At 45.8% G+C, this 13,094-nt stretch overlaps 1 protein-coding gene across 6 annotated transcripts in view; it reads right to left on the bottom strand.

The window, feature by feature from the left end:
- The window catches only part of akap9 (A kinase (PRKA) anchor protein 9), an 85,746-nt gene that overhangs the window by 16,979 nt on the left and 55,673 nt on the right, over positions 1-13,094 (bottom strand). For 5 of the 6 annotated variants that reach the window (XM_010791469.1, XM_010791470.1, XM_010791471.1 and 2 more), the window contains 14 exons: positions 12,468-12,587; positions 9,856-10,032; positions 9,247-9,351; positions 8,798-8,950; positions 8,132-8,218; positions 6,711-7,739; positions 5,967-6,107; positions 5,847-5,891; positions 5,619-5,759; positions 4,915-4,959; positions 3,908-4,756; positions 3,717-3,774; positions 3,336-3,457; positions 2,848-3,036 (listed from right to left, as the gene is read on the bottom strand). In XM_010791469.1, coding sequence (XP_010789771.1) covers positions 2,848-3,036; positions 3,336-3,457; positions 3,717-3,774; positions 3,908-4,756; positions 4,915-4,959; positions 5,619-5,759; positions 5,847-5,891; positions 5,967-6,107; positions 6,711-7,739; positions 8,132-8,218; positions 8,798-8,950; positions 9,247-9,351; positions 9,856-10,032; positions 12,468-12,587 — 3,261 coding nt within the window. The remainder of the gene's footprint in view (positions 1-2,847; positions 3,037-3,335; positions 3,458-3,716; positions 3,775-3,907; positions 4,757-4,914; positions 4,960-5,618; positions 5,760-5,846; positions 5,892-5,966; positions 6,108-6,710; positions 7,740-8,131; positions 8,219-8,797; positions 8,951-9,246; positions 9,352-9,855; positions 10,033-12,467; positions 12,588-13,094) is intronic. The other variant, XM_010791474.1, reaches the window with a different exon arrangement.

Below are 13,094 nucleotides of genomic sequence, written 5' to 3'. Positions count from 1 at the left end.
TAACAGACACCCTGAAAGGCGAACCTCAGATATTTCCTGTGTGGATAATATACTGGGATGTGGAAATACGCGTCTTTCAGGTCGACTGATGTGAACCAAGCGTTTTAGCGCACGAGACGCAACAGAGATGTGTGAGTGAGCATTCTGAATTTGTATCTTTTGAGATATTTGTTCAGAGCCTTCAAATCTAGTATAGGCCGAATTCCGTTCCCTCCCCGTTTGGGAACGAGGAAATACTTGGAATAAAAGCCGCTCTGACTCTGTTCGGAGGGTATTATAGATATAGCTTTCTTTTCTAGTAGCGAGAGAATCTCTTGCTCCAGAATATGGGCCGACTCTCCCCGGGCATGCGATTGCAGAATGCCCGAAAAGTGAGGGGGGGTGACAGCGAATTGGAGTCTGTAACCCCGTGCTATTGTCTTGAAAACCCAAGCAGAATCTGTGAGCATCCTCTACTTTTCGCTTCTCGAAGAGAGTGGAGATGTCACATCCCTGTCGTCTGCCCTCTGTGTCTTTATTTGTTGTGTTATGGGGCCCTTTAGTGTATGAACACGGTGGTACCCCAGGTTGACAACCCCGCTCGACACTGCGCATGCGCATGGCGGTGATGCCTTCACAGCCCCGTTCATCGTCCGCCTTCTGAGAGAGGCAGCAGCCACTCTTAGAAGGGGGGTAGACGTCAGACTGTTTATTGTTTGAAACGGGCAGGACGTGAGGCAGCCTGAGCGAAGGACTGCCGCGGGGCCGTTGAAGGCGGTGGCTGGACCCTTCGGGAAAGACAAAGCTGGAGAGCGTCATCCTCCTTCTTTTTGGATTCACACCGCTGCTGCATCGAAGCTAGAGCGGAGCCAAATATGCCCTCGGGAACAATAGGCATGTCCAAGACGTCCTCTTTTTCCCGGTCTGGAAGGTTCGTCAGGTTAAGCCACCTGGCTCTCTCCTGTACCACCATTATCCCCAGTGCTTTGCCCGTGGCTTGGACTGCACACGCTGCACACGGAGGCAAATGTCCGTGATCGCTGCGATTTCGTCCCACACGGCAGGCTCAGGTTTGTTCGTCATGTCCTCGCAGAGCTCCGCCTGGTAGGCGGTCAGCAGCGAGGAGACGTTGAGCGCCCTAACGGACAAAGCTGCGGCTTTATAGGCTCGTTCGGTCAGTGCTGACTGGAAGCGGTCTGCCTTTGCCGGTAGCGCGGGGTTCCTGCTCGGTGCCGAAGCCAGCCGCGGTTGGAGGTGGGCTGCCACCAGCGGCTCCATGGGCGGCATGCGGAGCAGGCCGAGCTTCTCCATGCCGTCACAGTCCAAAGAGGAGGCACCCTGGATTGGGGCCTTGTTGCTGAAAGGGCGGTCTCTCCACGAGACCGACACCTCGTCCAGCATCTCTGGAAAGACTGGGAGAAGCTGCCTCTTCATCCTCGCTGCTTGGGGCAAGTTATTCCCCTCATAGCGAGATCTGGAGGTCTCCTTGGCCACTTCAGGCCAGGGGATGTCCAGCCTGGACGCAGCGCGTTGGCACACGGCCTGCAAGTCCATACTGAGACAGGGCGAAGCTGGTGTGCTTTCGCCCGGGGGAGCGGACATCGCCTCCGGCTTTGCAGCCTGGAGCAGATGAAACGAAGATGTCATCTTCGTGCTCATCCGAGTCGGATAAGAGGAACTCGAGGCATCCTCTTCATCCTCCTCCATATAATCCAGCTCTAGGACATCCTCCGCGGGTGGAACCACGGTGAGGTCCAGTTGGGAGCCCCAGCTTGACACAGCGCGGGGCTCCGCTCTCGCGGCTCTTGCCGCCACCGGGCCCCAGCGTGACACGGCGCGGGGCTCCGATTCCGCAGCTACCGCCGTTGTTGAGCCCCAGCCTGACACAGCGCGGGGCTCAATCTCCGCGGCGGTCGCCACCATGTTCCGATTGCCGGCCGGCGAATCAACGGACATGAAGGGGTCCTGTCCCGACAGGCTAGCTTGGCGCACAATGCCCGCACGAACCGGGGGTATCGATAGCTTCCTGGGCGTGTTCCAGCCCAAGTCAGGACGAGCAGACCTGGTGTGAGTCCGTGCCCGAGATCTTAAACCCGCAGCCTCAGAGCCGAGCAAGCCTCCGAGCCTCCGACTCCTCTGGTGTGAGGGAGAGAAGGGTCCATCCTCGTTTGCCGGGGTGTTGGCGCGGAGGGACAAGCTAGTAACAGGTATGTTACCGAAAAAAATCCAACCTTATCGTTATTCCGAAAGGAAAAAACGACGGGGTAGATTTTTCTTTAAAAAATATTAACTGGTGTGTTAATATCTTTCTTATCTCCGTCTCCTCTGGTGTGAGGGAGAGAAGAGTCCGTCCTCGCTCGCCGTGGTGTCGGCGCGGAGGGATAAACTAGCAACAGGTATGTTACTGTTTGAAGAAAAAAATCAAACCTTACCGTTATTTCGAAAGAAAAAACGGCGGGGCAGATTACAATATTAACTGGTGTGTTAATATTTGTTCAATTCTTCTGCAAAGCAAAAAAAGTAACCGGCAAGCGCCCGTCGACCGAATGTTAGCTTGGGTTCAGTCTGTGGACCGTTAAGCTAGCCCGGCTACTGATATTCGAGATGTGCTCTGAAGCGAGAAGAGGTGTTTGAATGACGCTGCGACGTAGCGCAAGCTACTTATAGGGTGGGTGGATTCCCTGACGTAGACGTCAAGATCACCAGCCAATCAGGATTGGCGTAATGAGATTGATGCTTCTGTTTGCATACGCGTTGAGGCGCATCCCATAGTGAGACATCGAACGGAGTGTTATGAATGAGAACTGCTTTGAACTGTGACGTTTCTGACAAACAGTAAGCAGTGTTTTGTTAAGATTGTTCCTTTACCTGTGTTCCTCTGTGTGTCTGCATCTGGGTGATGAGTCCCTTGAGAGACTCCACAGTGGCCAGTAGTGCGTCTCGTTCCTTCACCCAGCTGGGGACGCTGAACTGCCCGTCTGGGTCGCCCTCAGTGAGAGGGAGCTCTGACAGAGAGAGCACCTGCATGCCCTCCTGGTGCACCTCGCGGAGCAACGTCTAAATACACCAACACCAACCAGAAATCTTGTTAGCATTCTTTGGAATTCAGAAAAAAGTAAGAAGGGTGACCTTTAGTTATATAATATGGTCACCCTAGGCAGCAACAACACCAAAAAACAAACTTAAAAACAAACTTAAAAACAATACGTCTCACTTTTTAATACAACTATTGTGTCAATTAAGCTACTGTATTTTGTTTGTAGCGGCGTCATGTTTATTACATTCACAATCATAATTGTGTATAATCATATTTTCCTCAGCTCTAGGACAGCGTTTATAATAATTGAAGGTGTTACCTTGATCCGGTCAGGCAGATGATCGTCAGCTTCTCTCCTGGCGCCCTCTGGAGTCGTCCTGAACTCCTGCTGCAGGTTCGGGAAGTCAAATCCAGTCCGCTGGCTGTAGTCTGAGCTGCTGTCTGCAATGGGAAAACACTTTCTTGAAACAAAATGCTGAAAAATGGTGAACAATATAATTTATTAAGAATATTAACTGATAAACAGGCTAAAATAAAGTTTGTGGGGGGCTGGATTTAGCTTTGAGTTTCACACCTTTGTTCTTGTCAGTTGAAATGTTAAGAATAAACAATACTGTAAAAAATGAGCCTTAAATATTTGAAGCAATAACGGAAACAGAGGACAAGCTCTCATGTTTTGTATTAATGTGATGTTTCTTACCACTTGTGTAGCCATCTTTCAATCGTGTCATTGGACGGTCTTGTCTTGATGTAGGGGCCTAGAAGAGATTAAACATAGATTAGATATTTTTACTTTCTTAATCAAGTATTTCATAAAGGAGTATAATGTGACAGCTGGGTGTAGAGTATAATAAATGTTAGCAGCATTACTTTATTGTTTCCTGCCCTCACCTCTCTGGAGCGCAGCTTGTCGATGACGGCCTTCAGGGCCTTGCACTCGTCCTCCAGCGCCTGCATGTCCCTGCGAAGGCCCTCGCTCTCTGAAATATGCCGGGCCTCCATGTCCAGGATCTCCGCCGCGTGGAGCTCCTGCATCTGTCCAATCTTCTCCTGGAAATCTTCGATCACCTCCTCCATCTCCTCTTTGGTAGCAGACTCAATGTCCGGGCCGAGGTCAGACATTTGGAGAGGTTCGGTCTGTGTGGAGGAGTGAGTGACGGCTGCGTGTCGCTGCTCAGAGCTGCTGTTCAGACGGGCGCTGTGAGACTTGTTGGAGGGGTGCTGGCTGGAAGGGGCAGAGTTCTTCCTGGAGAGAGATGTTTTCTCTTTGGCGCTGCTTCCCCTACCAGCCGGCTGTTTGCCTCCTTTCCTCTTGGGCTGGGTGGTGGAGGAGGAGGAGGAGGAAGCAGCGGAGGCAGGTTGAGGAGAGGGAGAGGGTGAAGGTGAGGGAGAAGTAGATGGAGGACCAGAAACTGCCGCCTTCATCAAGGCTGTTCGAGCCTCTTGGAGCTCTACTTTGAGTTTAGAAATAGAAACTTCACGAACTTGTAGTTCCTCCTGAAGTCTCTCATTATGCTGCCTGTATCTGCTGAGTTCTTCTTTGGTGGTATCCACATTCGTTCGGAGACCCTGGAGCTCCTCTTTGAGTTTAGAAAAGGAAACTTCCCGAGCTTGTATTTCCTCCTGAAGGTTGTCATTATGCTGCCTGCATCTGCTGAGTTCTTCTTTGGTGGTATCCGCATCGTCTCTGACCTCCTGGAGAAGCTCCTTCATGGTGGCTCGTTCTTCATCAGCTTGTACCTTGAGGATGATTTTGAAAATGGTCAGCCAGTTATCATAAAATAATCTGACGTCTCGTAAAACAAACAACTTTCATATCTATCTCTAGAACTATAGAAAAATATACGATAATGTTAAACACCGTATTTCAGATGCGGGGAAATAAAGTTTTTACTTACTTCAAAAAGTTCTCCTTTAAGTTGAGCAATGGTCATTTCACGCTCCTATGAAAACACAATTGTGCGATATTAAAATGTGAATACATACATACAACTCACACACAGAAGTGAACTAAGATCTGACATCAGTAAAAAAGACGCAACATACATGTAATAGTTTGAGAAGGTGGAATATGAATTTCTATCTAGTGGAGAATTAAGAGGATTGATACCACGCCGTTTAACTTAGCTTAGGGGTAATACAGGAAAGAACAGATAGCCTTGCGGTCTGAAGGTACAAAATCCACCTAGCAGCACCTCTAAAGCTTACTCATCGACCTGTTATATCTTGTTTATTTCATTAAAACAACAAGAGTAAGAAGGTCAGGGTTTCCTGTTTACTTACTGCTAAATGATGCTAACAGGCCACAAAGTTTAGCTAGATATTTCCGTTAAGATGAGTAGTTTTGATGTTCTTATCCAACTCTCAGTAACAAAGAAGATTTCAAACCAGCGTGATGTCAAACTATTTCTTCAAATATCATTTACATGAGCTCAAATCTCCTGACAACAAAGCAATCCATTTGAAATTAAGTGTAAAATGACAACTTTTTAAAGGAATGTAGAATAAATGTAGAATAAATGTATTTCCAGAAGTGATGTTTTTATAGATGAATGTCAGGGTAATGGCAGAATATGTTTGTCACGTTTATGTATGTCTGTACCTGCAGCAGCTCCTGCAGCTTCTCCAAACTCTCCCTGCTGCTGTTCAGCTCCTCTTTGGTGGCAGCTGCCTCGTTTTGAGCCTCCATCAACTCCTGATGAAGGTCAGAGCCCTTTGTCTCCTCGCAGCTTCCAGATGATACCTTAAGAGGCAGAGTTTAAATATTAGACAATAAAAGTCTTCATATATCAATAAAATGTTAACTGAAGTAGAATTATTTTGTTGCTACCTTTTGTAGTTGGTCCTGCAGTCTTTCTATTGTTACCGTTTTGTCCTAGAGAGAAAAGCAGACGTTTGTCAGTCTCATGGAACATCAGAAACACTCTGAACACCAGAGGCAGTCACTCACTCTGAGCTCCTCCTGGAGTCGGCTGCAGCTCTCCTTGAAGCTGCTCAGCTGCTCTCTGGTGTCCGAGGCCTCGTCTCTGACCTCCTGCAGCTCCTGAAGAAGCTCTGAGCCAGCAGCCAGCTGCTCAACAGCAGTGGATGCCTGATCAGAAGATTCAAAACAATCAGAGCTTTGTCTGGCAAGGGATGACGTTTACACAGTCTGAAACATTATTACAATGGCTACAGGGATTTAGTGTTGAACAAGCGGATAACATCAAGATATACATTTTTTTTTTATTGCACTTTTAAGTATAAGTTTGTAAATCCAAGGATGCAATCTTGACATTTCTCCTGTGATTCTTAGGATTTTATTATTAGAGTTGAGTCTATTTGCTAAATCAAGTCCAAAATGCAGCAAAACACTGCCTAAATATCGGTCTCAGTAAGATTTAAAATGTTCTAAAAACTTTTATCAATGCATCCTGTTAATTTCGATTATTGTTATATAATACCGTAAATAATATAATAACATATCTGCAGATGGCTAGCTTAGCCTAGCTCAGCACAAATACTTTCAACAAGGGGAAAGCTAGCCGAGCTCTGAAGGTCAGAAGATCGACCTTCAAGCACCTCCAACACTCACTGATTTAAATATGGTATATTTTTTGTTTAATATGTACAAAGGGTAAACACATCAACCTGTGGTTATATGTGGGGTTGAACTACTTGATCTACTTTCTTATGACCTATCAGACGAACTCACCTTCCCAGCCGGTGTTGTCCTCTGAGGCGTCTTTGTCTTCATCTGGCTGAGCAGATCCATGAGCACGGCCAGCCTGCGCTCGTACTCCATCACCTCCTCCTCGGAGCTGGAGAGCAGCTGCTTCTGGAGCTCCTGGTCCTTCTGCATCCCGCTCAGTCCCACCTCCAGCTCCCGAAGCCTCTGGGTGAGATGGAACACCTTCCCTGTGGGAGCTGCTCTCGCCTGACTTAGTCCAATGAAATCCATTTTGGGAATATCAAAGTCACCAAAGTCATAAACGTGTGGCTCCACGTCCGGCTTCACCTCAGCATGTCTCTGCTTCTCCTGGTCCTCTCCTTTGGATGCCTGTGACTGCTGCTGCTGCAGGGAGGCCTGCGTGTCAAGCACTGAAGCCAGATTCTCCCTCAGACCGTCCTCCAGATTAGAGACCCTCTGCTGGAGACCATCCGCATGGCTTTGAGTCTGCTCCAAGAGGAGGCGGCAGCGGCTCAGCTCATCGTCCTTTTCATCGACCAGGACCTGGAGCTCCTGTATGCGAAGGTCCAGCTCCTCCACTCTGGATGTAGCACTCTGCTGTAAAGCGTGCACCTGGGCCTGCATGACTACGAACCCTGCCGTTTTCTCTATCAGAGCGTCTTCGAGTTCGCCCTCTAAGTTATCAAGCTTCTCCGTTTCAGCTAAAGCTTCTGCACTCTCCTTTAAGCGGAGGTATGTCTCGAACAGCTTACTGTGCTCTGATTTGAGTGTGTTGACCTCTTTGGTGGCCAGGTCCATTCTCTGTTTCATTTCATCGTACTCCTCTTTACTCGGCCCCTGGGTGGCGCTCTCTGACTCAGCCTTGGGGTCCTCGTCCTCCTCTGCAGCCTGCTTCTGCTCGATGTTGGTCAGCTCCTGCTGCAGTCGGTCTATGACTGCATTCAGTTGCTCGATCTCCTCCTCATTATTCCTCTTCAAGCGTTCTTGTTCGCCTTGCAAGCACTGCACCTGGGACTCCTGGTCTTTGATCAGCTCATCCCTCTGATCCATTTCCTGAAGAGAAATATGCAGATGTTATTAAACCATAAACACATCAGATTTGAGAATCCATAGCTTTCCCGCTATTCGGATAAACGTCTGAGTCCCTTTGGAAATTCTTTGGAAATTCTTTGGAAATTGCATTTAGAATTTGGAAATGGATGAGTTTGTAACTCCTTAGAGACCCAGAGGTTTAGTAAGCCACCTCACATGAGCAAATGATCACCTCACAACAGACAATGGTGTGGAGCTACTGACCGGGAGAAAGCAAGCAAAAACAACCCAACAAAAGCAAATGGAGCAAACCAAAATAAAAGTGTACACGAATGTAGAAAACACACACACCGATGCACTATGCGTATTCGAAATAGGTTTTGATTCTATTTCGTATAAGCATATTGCGTTACCTTGTTATCAGAGGCTGCTTCCATGTGTTGGAGCTTAGTGATCTGTTCATTAAGAAGTGCTATTTCCCTGTCCTTCTCCTCCATCACCTTCGAAAATCAGAGATTATAACGTAATGGCTATTAATAAACATGTCAGGCTGAAGTCCAGTCAGAGTCAGATTCACAGTGAACTACTGGAAGTACACTCGAGTCATTTGGCACAACAAAAGGCAAAAAAACAAAAAATGTACAAATAACAAAAAGCAACAGAGAGCAAAAACTAATTAAAAGAAAAGAGCATCTGGATCAAAGTGTTTTTGCAGTTTGAGTGTAGAAAAATTAACGTTATGGTGAAATATGTTGACAACTGATGGGAGCTATTTTTAACACTAGACCTTGTGTTGTATCGTGCAGAAAAACTAAAAGCTTAACTGGCACATATCATATTGATCAACAGTTTTAAAGTCACCACCAGTGGTTTATTTTTAGCTTTTTAGTACAACAGTATAAAACACAGGTTAATCATTTCATAAATGAATATACAACTGTTAACATTTTCTAAAAAGATATGTGGCCAATATCTACATATGAAAAGGATATCCTCAGTTTTTAAGAAGCGATCTCGGCTGAAGATCACACACAATCAACCGGACTGTAAAAGGTCATTTGATCAGGATGTGTCTCTACCTGGAGCATGCTCTCCCGTGTCTCTAGGTATTGCTGCTGGCTGCTGAGCTCCTTCCTCTGGATCTCCAGCTGCATCTGGAGCTGCTGCACCTCCTCGCTCTTGTTCTCCAGCTCCTCTCTGAACTGCTCCAGCTGCTCCTCCAGGTTACAGATCTGAGGCGGCAGGTAAACATGACGCATCAGAGGAGACGCCACAAGAACACAGGATGTTCTCTGCTTTGCAATTTAACACAAATATCAACAAATGTTACGGTACGTTTCCCTGCAGGACAACGCAGCGATTTTATTCATACATAACATGTGGTCACCATAACATTGAGAAACATCACAGTTACGCCGGCACACTGATCCAAACCAAAACATTGAATTGCCAGTTGAATCTTTTTCAGATTTCTAAAGATTTATGTAAAAGGTTTATAATTGAAATCCTAAACTGAGGATCACATTACCTCTTTCTCCTTCCGCTCCAGAGCTTCTCTCTCCGTCTGTAACTGAGCCTCCAGTGTTGACTCTTTCGCCTCTGTGATTGATGCATGCTGCTTCTTTTGTTCAACCTGTGACACACACAACATACACACACACATGAAGTAAGCTATTACAACGTGTGCACAAAAGGCGGGATGGATGAAACTCTTTAAAGAGAGATAAAAAATGTTCAATCATGCATAATAAAAATGGACGTGCAACTGGAACTCTGGGCCATTTGTCCACTGATCAGCGGCATGGCAGATTTATCAGCATTCCACACACTGCTCTTTTTGTTCACTCACAGCAGCCCTCCACCAACACTGGCAATCTTGACAGTTGCTAGCCATAGCTCATCAGCAACAACAAACTGCCGGGTGGCTGAAGTGGACCCACCCACACATTGTTCTCCCTCAGCGTGCGTACCAACCCTCCTCCTGTTCCTCCTCTTGCTGTCATCTCATCTGCATCCTCTCACACACACACACACACACACACACACATTCTGCCATGCTCCACAGCTATTGTTCGGACTGCTTTTCTCTCCTGCACATCCTTCATCTCCCTCTCCCCCTCCCCCTCCTCTCACAAACCTTCTCCAGGGAGTCCGCGCTGGCCAGCAGGGCCTGCTCCAGCTCGCGGATGCGGCTCTCCAGCTTGTCAATCTCTTCGTTGCGCTCTCCCAAATCACGATTCAGCTGCTCTGAGCTGAGCAGCAGCTCACTGCACCAATCCGCCTTCTCTTTCAGCTGGGAGGTCAGATGCTCCACCTGGTAGAGAAAGACGGGGAGAAATGAAGAGAGAGGAGGGGGGGGGGGTGTCATTTAATGAGAATCGCTCTGAGACACCACTCGCTACAGCATAGCTGGTACATGAACAGCTAGCTGGGAGGTCAGCTGATCCACCTGAAAAAGGAGGGCGGGGGGGAGAGAATGAGAGAGGTGCAGGGACAGAGGGGAGAGAGATATTTCATTCAGGGGGAGACAAACCACAGAGCGGTACATTGACCAGGAGGGCCGCTGGTAGGTAACGGATCCATCTGTGAGATGAGAACATCAGCAGATCAGTGGAGGGAGGAAGAGGGTCGACAGGGGGGGGGGGTTTGTTCAGGATTCCCTCAGAACTGGTAAATAAGTCTCCGTCTACATGGGGATCTCCGGATCGTACAACAAAATATGTTGCTTCTTCTATTCAAATCAAAATGACACTGTCGTAAGGCAGATGAAATGCACCCCCTCACTGGCAGCCCTTCATTAAATATTCATTCATGAGTAGTTCAGCCCTGAATGGTCTATTTATATATCCTAAACTGTACCAGAATGGCCGTTTCGTTCATACAGTAGATGGGATTTACATCAGTGGCTCTCTTTATATCATTTATTGCTTTACCTTCAAGAAAAACTTGTGGAGACATGTTTGTTCGTGGTTCCTCTCCAAAACATTGCTAAGATGGCAAAAAACAATGTCAAATGTAAAGGGTTTGGTATAATTGTATTAAAACAAAATTTTAATTGGGGCATTACTTTTATAATGTTTGTTCAACACTGAACTTGTGATGATCCTATTTCCCCCCAGCTTTCTTCACTGTTTTGCGTTTGAGTTTTTAACTGGGACATTACAAGGAGAGACAAGACAAAGAAGCAATAGAGGAACATGTCCTGAAGTTTCTTCTTCTTGACAAACGAAGAAGAGGGGGATCAAACGGGAGCAAGGGTGAGAAAAGGAAGGAGGGGCTCGAAGGCCATAAATTGCTGCAGGGTTGGGCGGGGTCACTAAAATGCACTAAATACTCCCTGGGGGGAGACTGGATTCTACGTGTAGCTAGAAGCAATACCTTAGAGGTTACTCCATCCACCTGTAATACGGGAGAGAGAAGGCATAACGGATCAGAGGACGGACAGTTCAAGGCCAGAGAGGGGGAAAAGCACTTGTGGTAGGAGTCTCTGGAAATTACAGAAAAGTAGAGTTTATCCTCAAGATGTTAGCCTGTGAGTTTAAAGAAGAAGTGGGATTGATGTTGGCATTATGCTTTAAACTTACTGCACCATAAATTAGTCGCATTTAAAGAGGAAACAAAGAGACAGATTTTTTTAAATAAAAGATGCTTCAGTTACTAAAATATGGATGAGAGGAAACATTTTAGTACTAATGAGCAATAAACACATTTCCCCTGATTCAAATGATGTCCTGATTGGATGACTGAAATGCACCGAGGGCCCATAACACAGATTACTTTCTGAAGTCAATTGTGTTATTTTGTGTTATCAAGGGGTCATTTAGTTCAATTTATTCTAACATGATGCCTTCAAAATAAACAGTGTGTAATGCTTTATCTAAAGATTTAGAGGATTTGTTTGAGGAAATAATGAGCTTTTCAAATGTGCTGCAATATGATGACAACAGTGTTGATCCAAATGACGTTTCTCCTTGCCCCGAGTGAACTGGAGGCTAGGTTGTGGGTGGATGAAAAATTACAGATAATAGGGAAATCCTTAGGAAACCAAAGAGTAATCATAGCACATACAAAGCAAATAAGCAATTATTAAGGTTAAAGCTGACTTACTGATGTGCAAAGACAACATGTAATCAAACTGTAATGAACCAGCTTTCAATAGCTGTGGAAATCAAAGCTTACTGATCTGTGGAAGCTAAGTGGGATACAGAAAACCTTAGGTTTAAGTTTCATCTCTGGGTTTGTCATGTTAGACATCCTGACTTGATCTATTGTGAAAATAAAAATAATTAAATGGAACAAGCTGATTTAAAGCAGTTGGTGTCCTGACTCTTTACACAGGTTCACCTTTGAAATTTGATATCAGAAGATAGCATATATGTCATGTTATTGTCCTCATGTCATACAAACACACAGCCTTACTGTTGACTACATGTTCAACAATGAGCACACTAGCATAGTTATTAACTTTAGCAAATGTAATCCCTAATAACTGTATTGTGTATTTGATGTTAGAGAAATAACACCAGCTATTACACAACTTACAGAGGACATGAGTCCTACTGTTACGTCCACACTAACACTATTTGGTGTCATTTTCGAGGAAGCACAGGTAACTCTACCAGCTCTTTTGTTCTGCTGTGTGACTCTCAGCTCAGTGTTCAGCGCCACAACAGAAGTGTTGTGTTAAGGAAATAAGCATGTATGTGACTGCCTGGTCCTCTGACAGAGAACGGAGCGCTCTCCTGTTACCTCTTTGTTTCTCTGCTCCGATCCGGCCAGGAGCTTCTGCGGATTCTTCAGCTGTTGTTCCAGTTTGTGGATCTCCTGCTGGAAGAAGTCTCTCTCGTGTTCGCGGTCCACGGCTTGTTCCTGGACAACAAAATGAAGACAGGAATAAGTCTGATTTCAGTGATAAAAATTGAGGCAGAAGTAACGTTTAAAATGAATATGTCAATGGAGTGAAGCATCAGGGGGCAATCAGTGTTTCCCCAAAATGTTGAAAGGCTAAAAGTCCACTGAACTACGAAGTGTCCACTTATGCAACATCAATTATTTAGTCCTACTTTGACCTCAGATTTAGATGAACAGCGAAAATGTTTACACGATCTCATTAACCCAATTATGGAGGCTTTCATGCCGAGGTAACGATCACTAAATAATCATCCTCATTTCCATTACTACTGCACACTACAGAAAATACACCTACAGTGGGGAAAAAAAGTATTTAGTCAGCCACCAATTGTGCAAGTTCTCCCACTTAAAAAGATGAGAGGCCTGTAATTTTCATCCTAGGTATACCTCAACTATTAGAGACAAAATGAGAAGAAAAAAAAATCCAGAAAATACTCATTGTCTGATTTTTAAAGTAATTTATTT

Source organism: Notothenia coriiceps, unplaced genomic scaffold, assembly GCF_000735185.1.
Source record: "Notothenia coriiceps isolate Sejong01 unplaced genomic scaffold, NC01 NC01_scaffold00035483, whole genome shotgun sequence".
NCBI lineage: Eukaryota > Metazoa > Chordata > Actinopteri > Perciformes > Nototheniidae > Notothenia > Notothenia coriiceps.
Note: the sequence above shows the minus strand (reverse complement) of the source record. Positions and strands in the feature narration are given on the sequence as shown.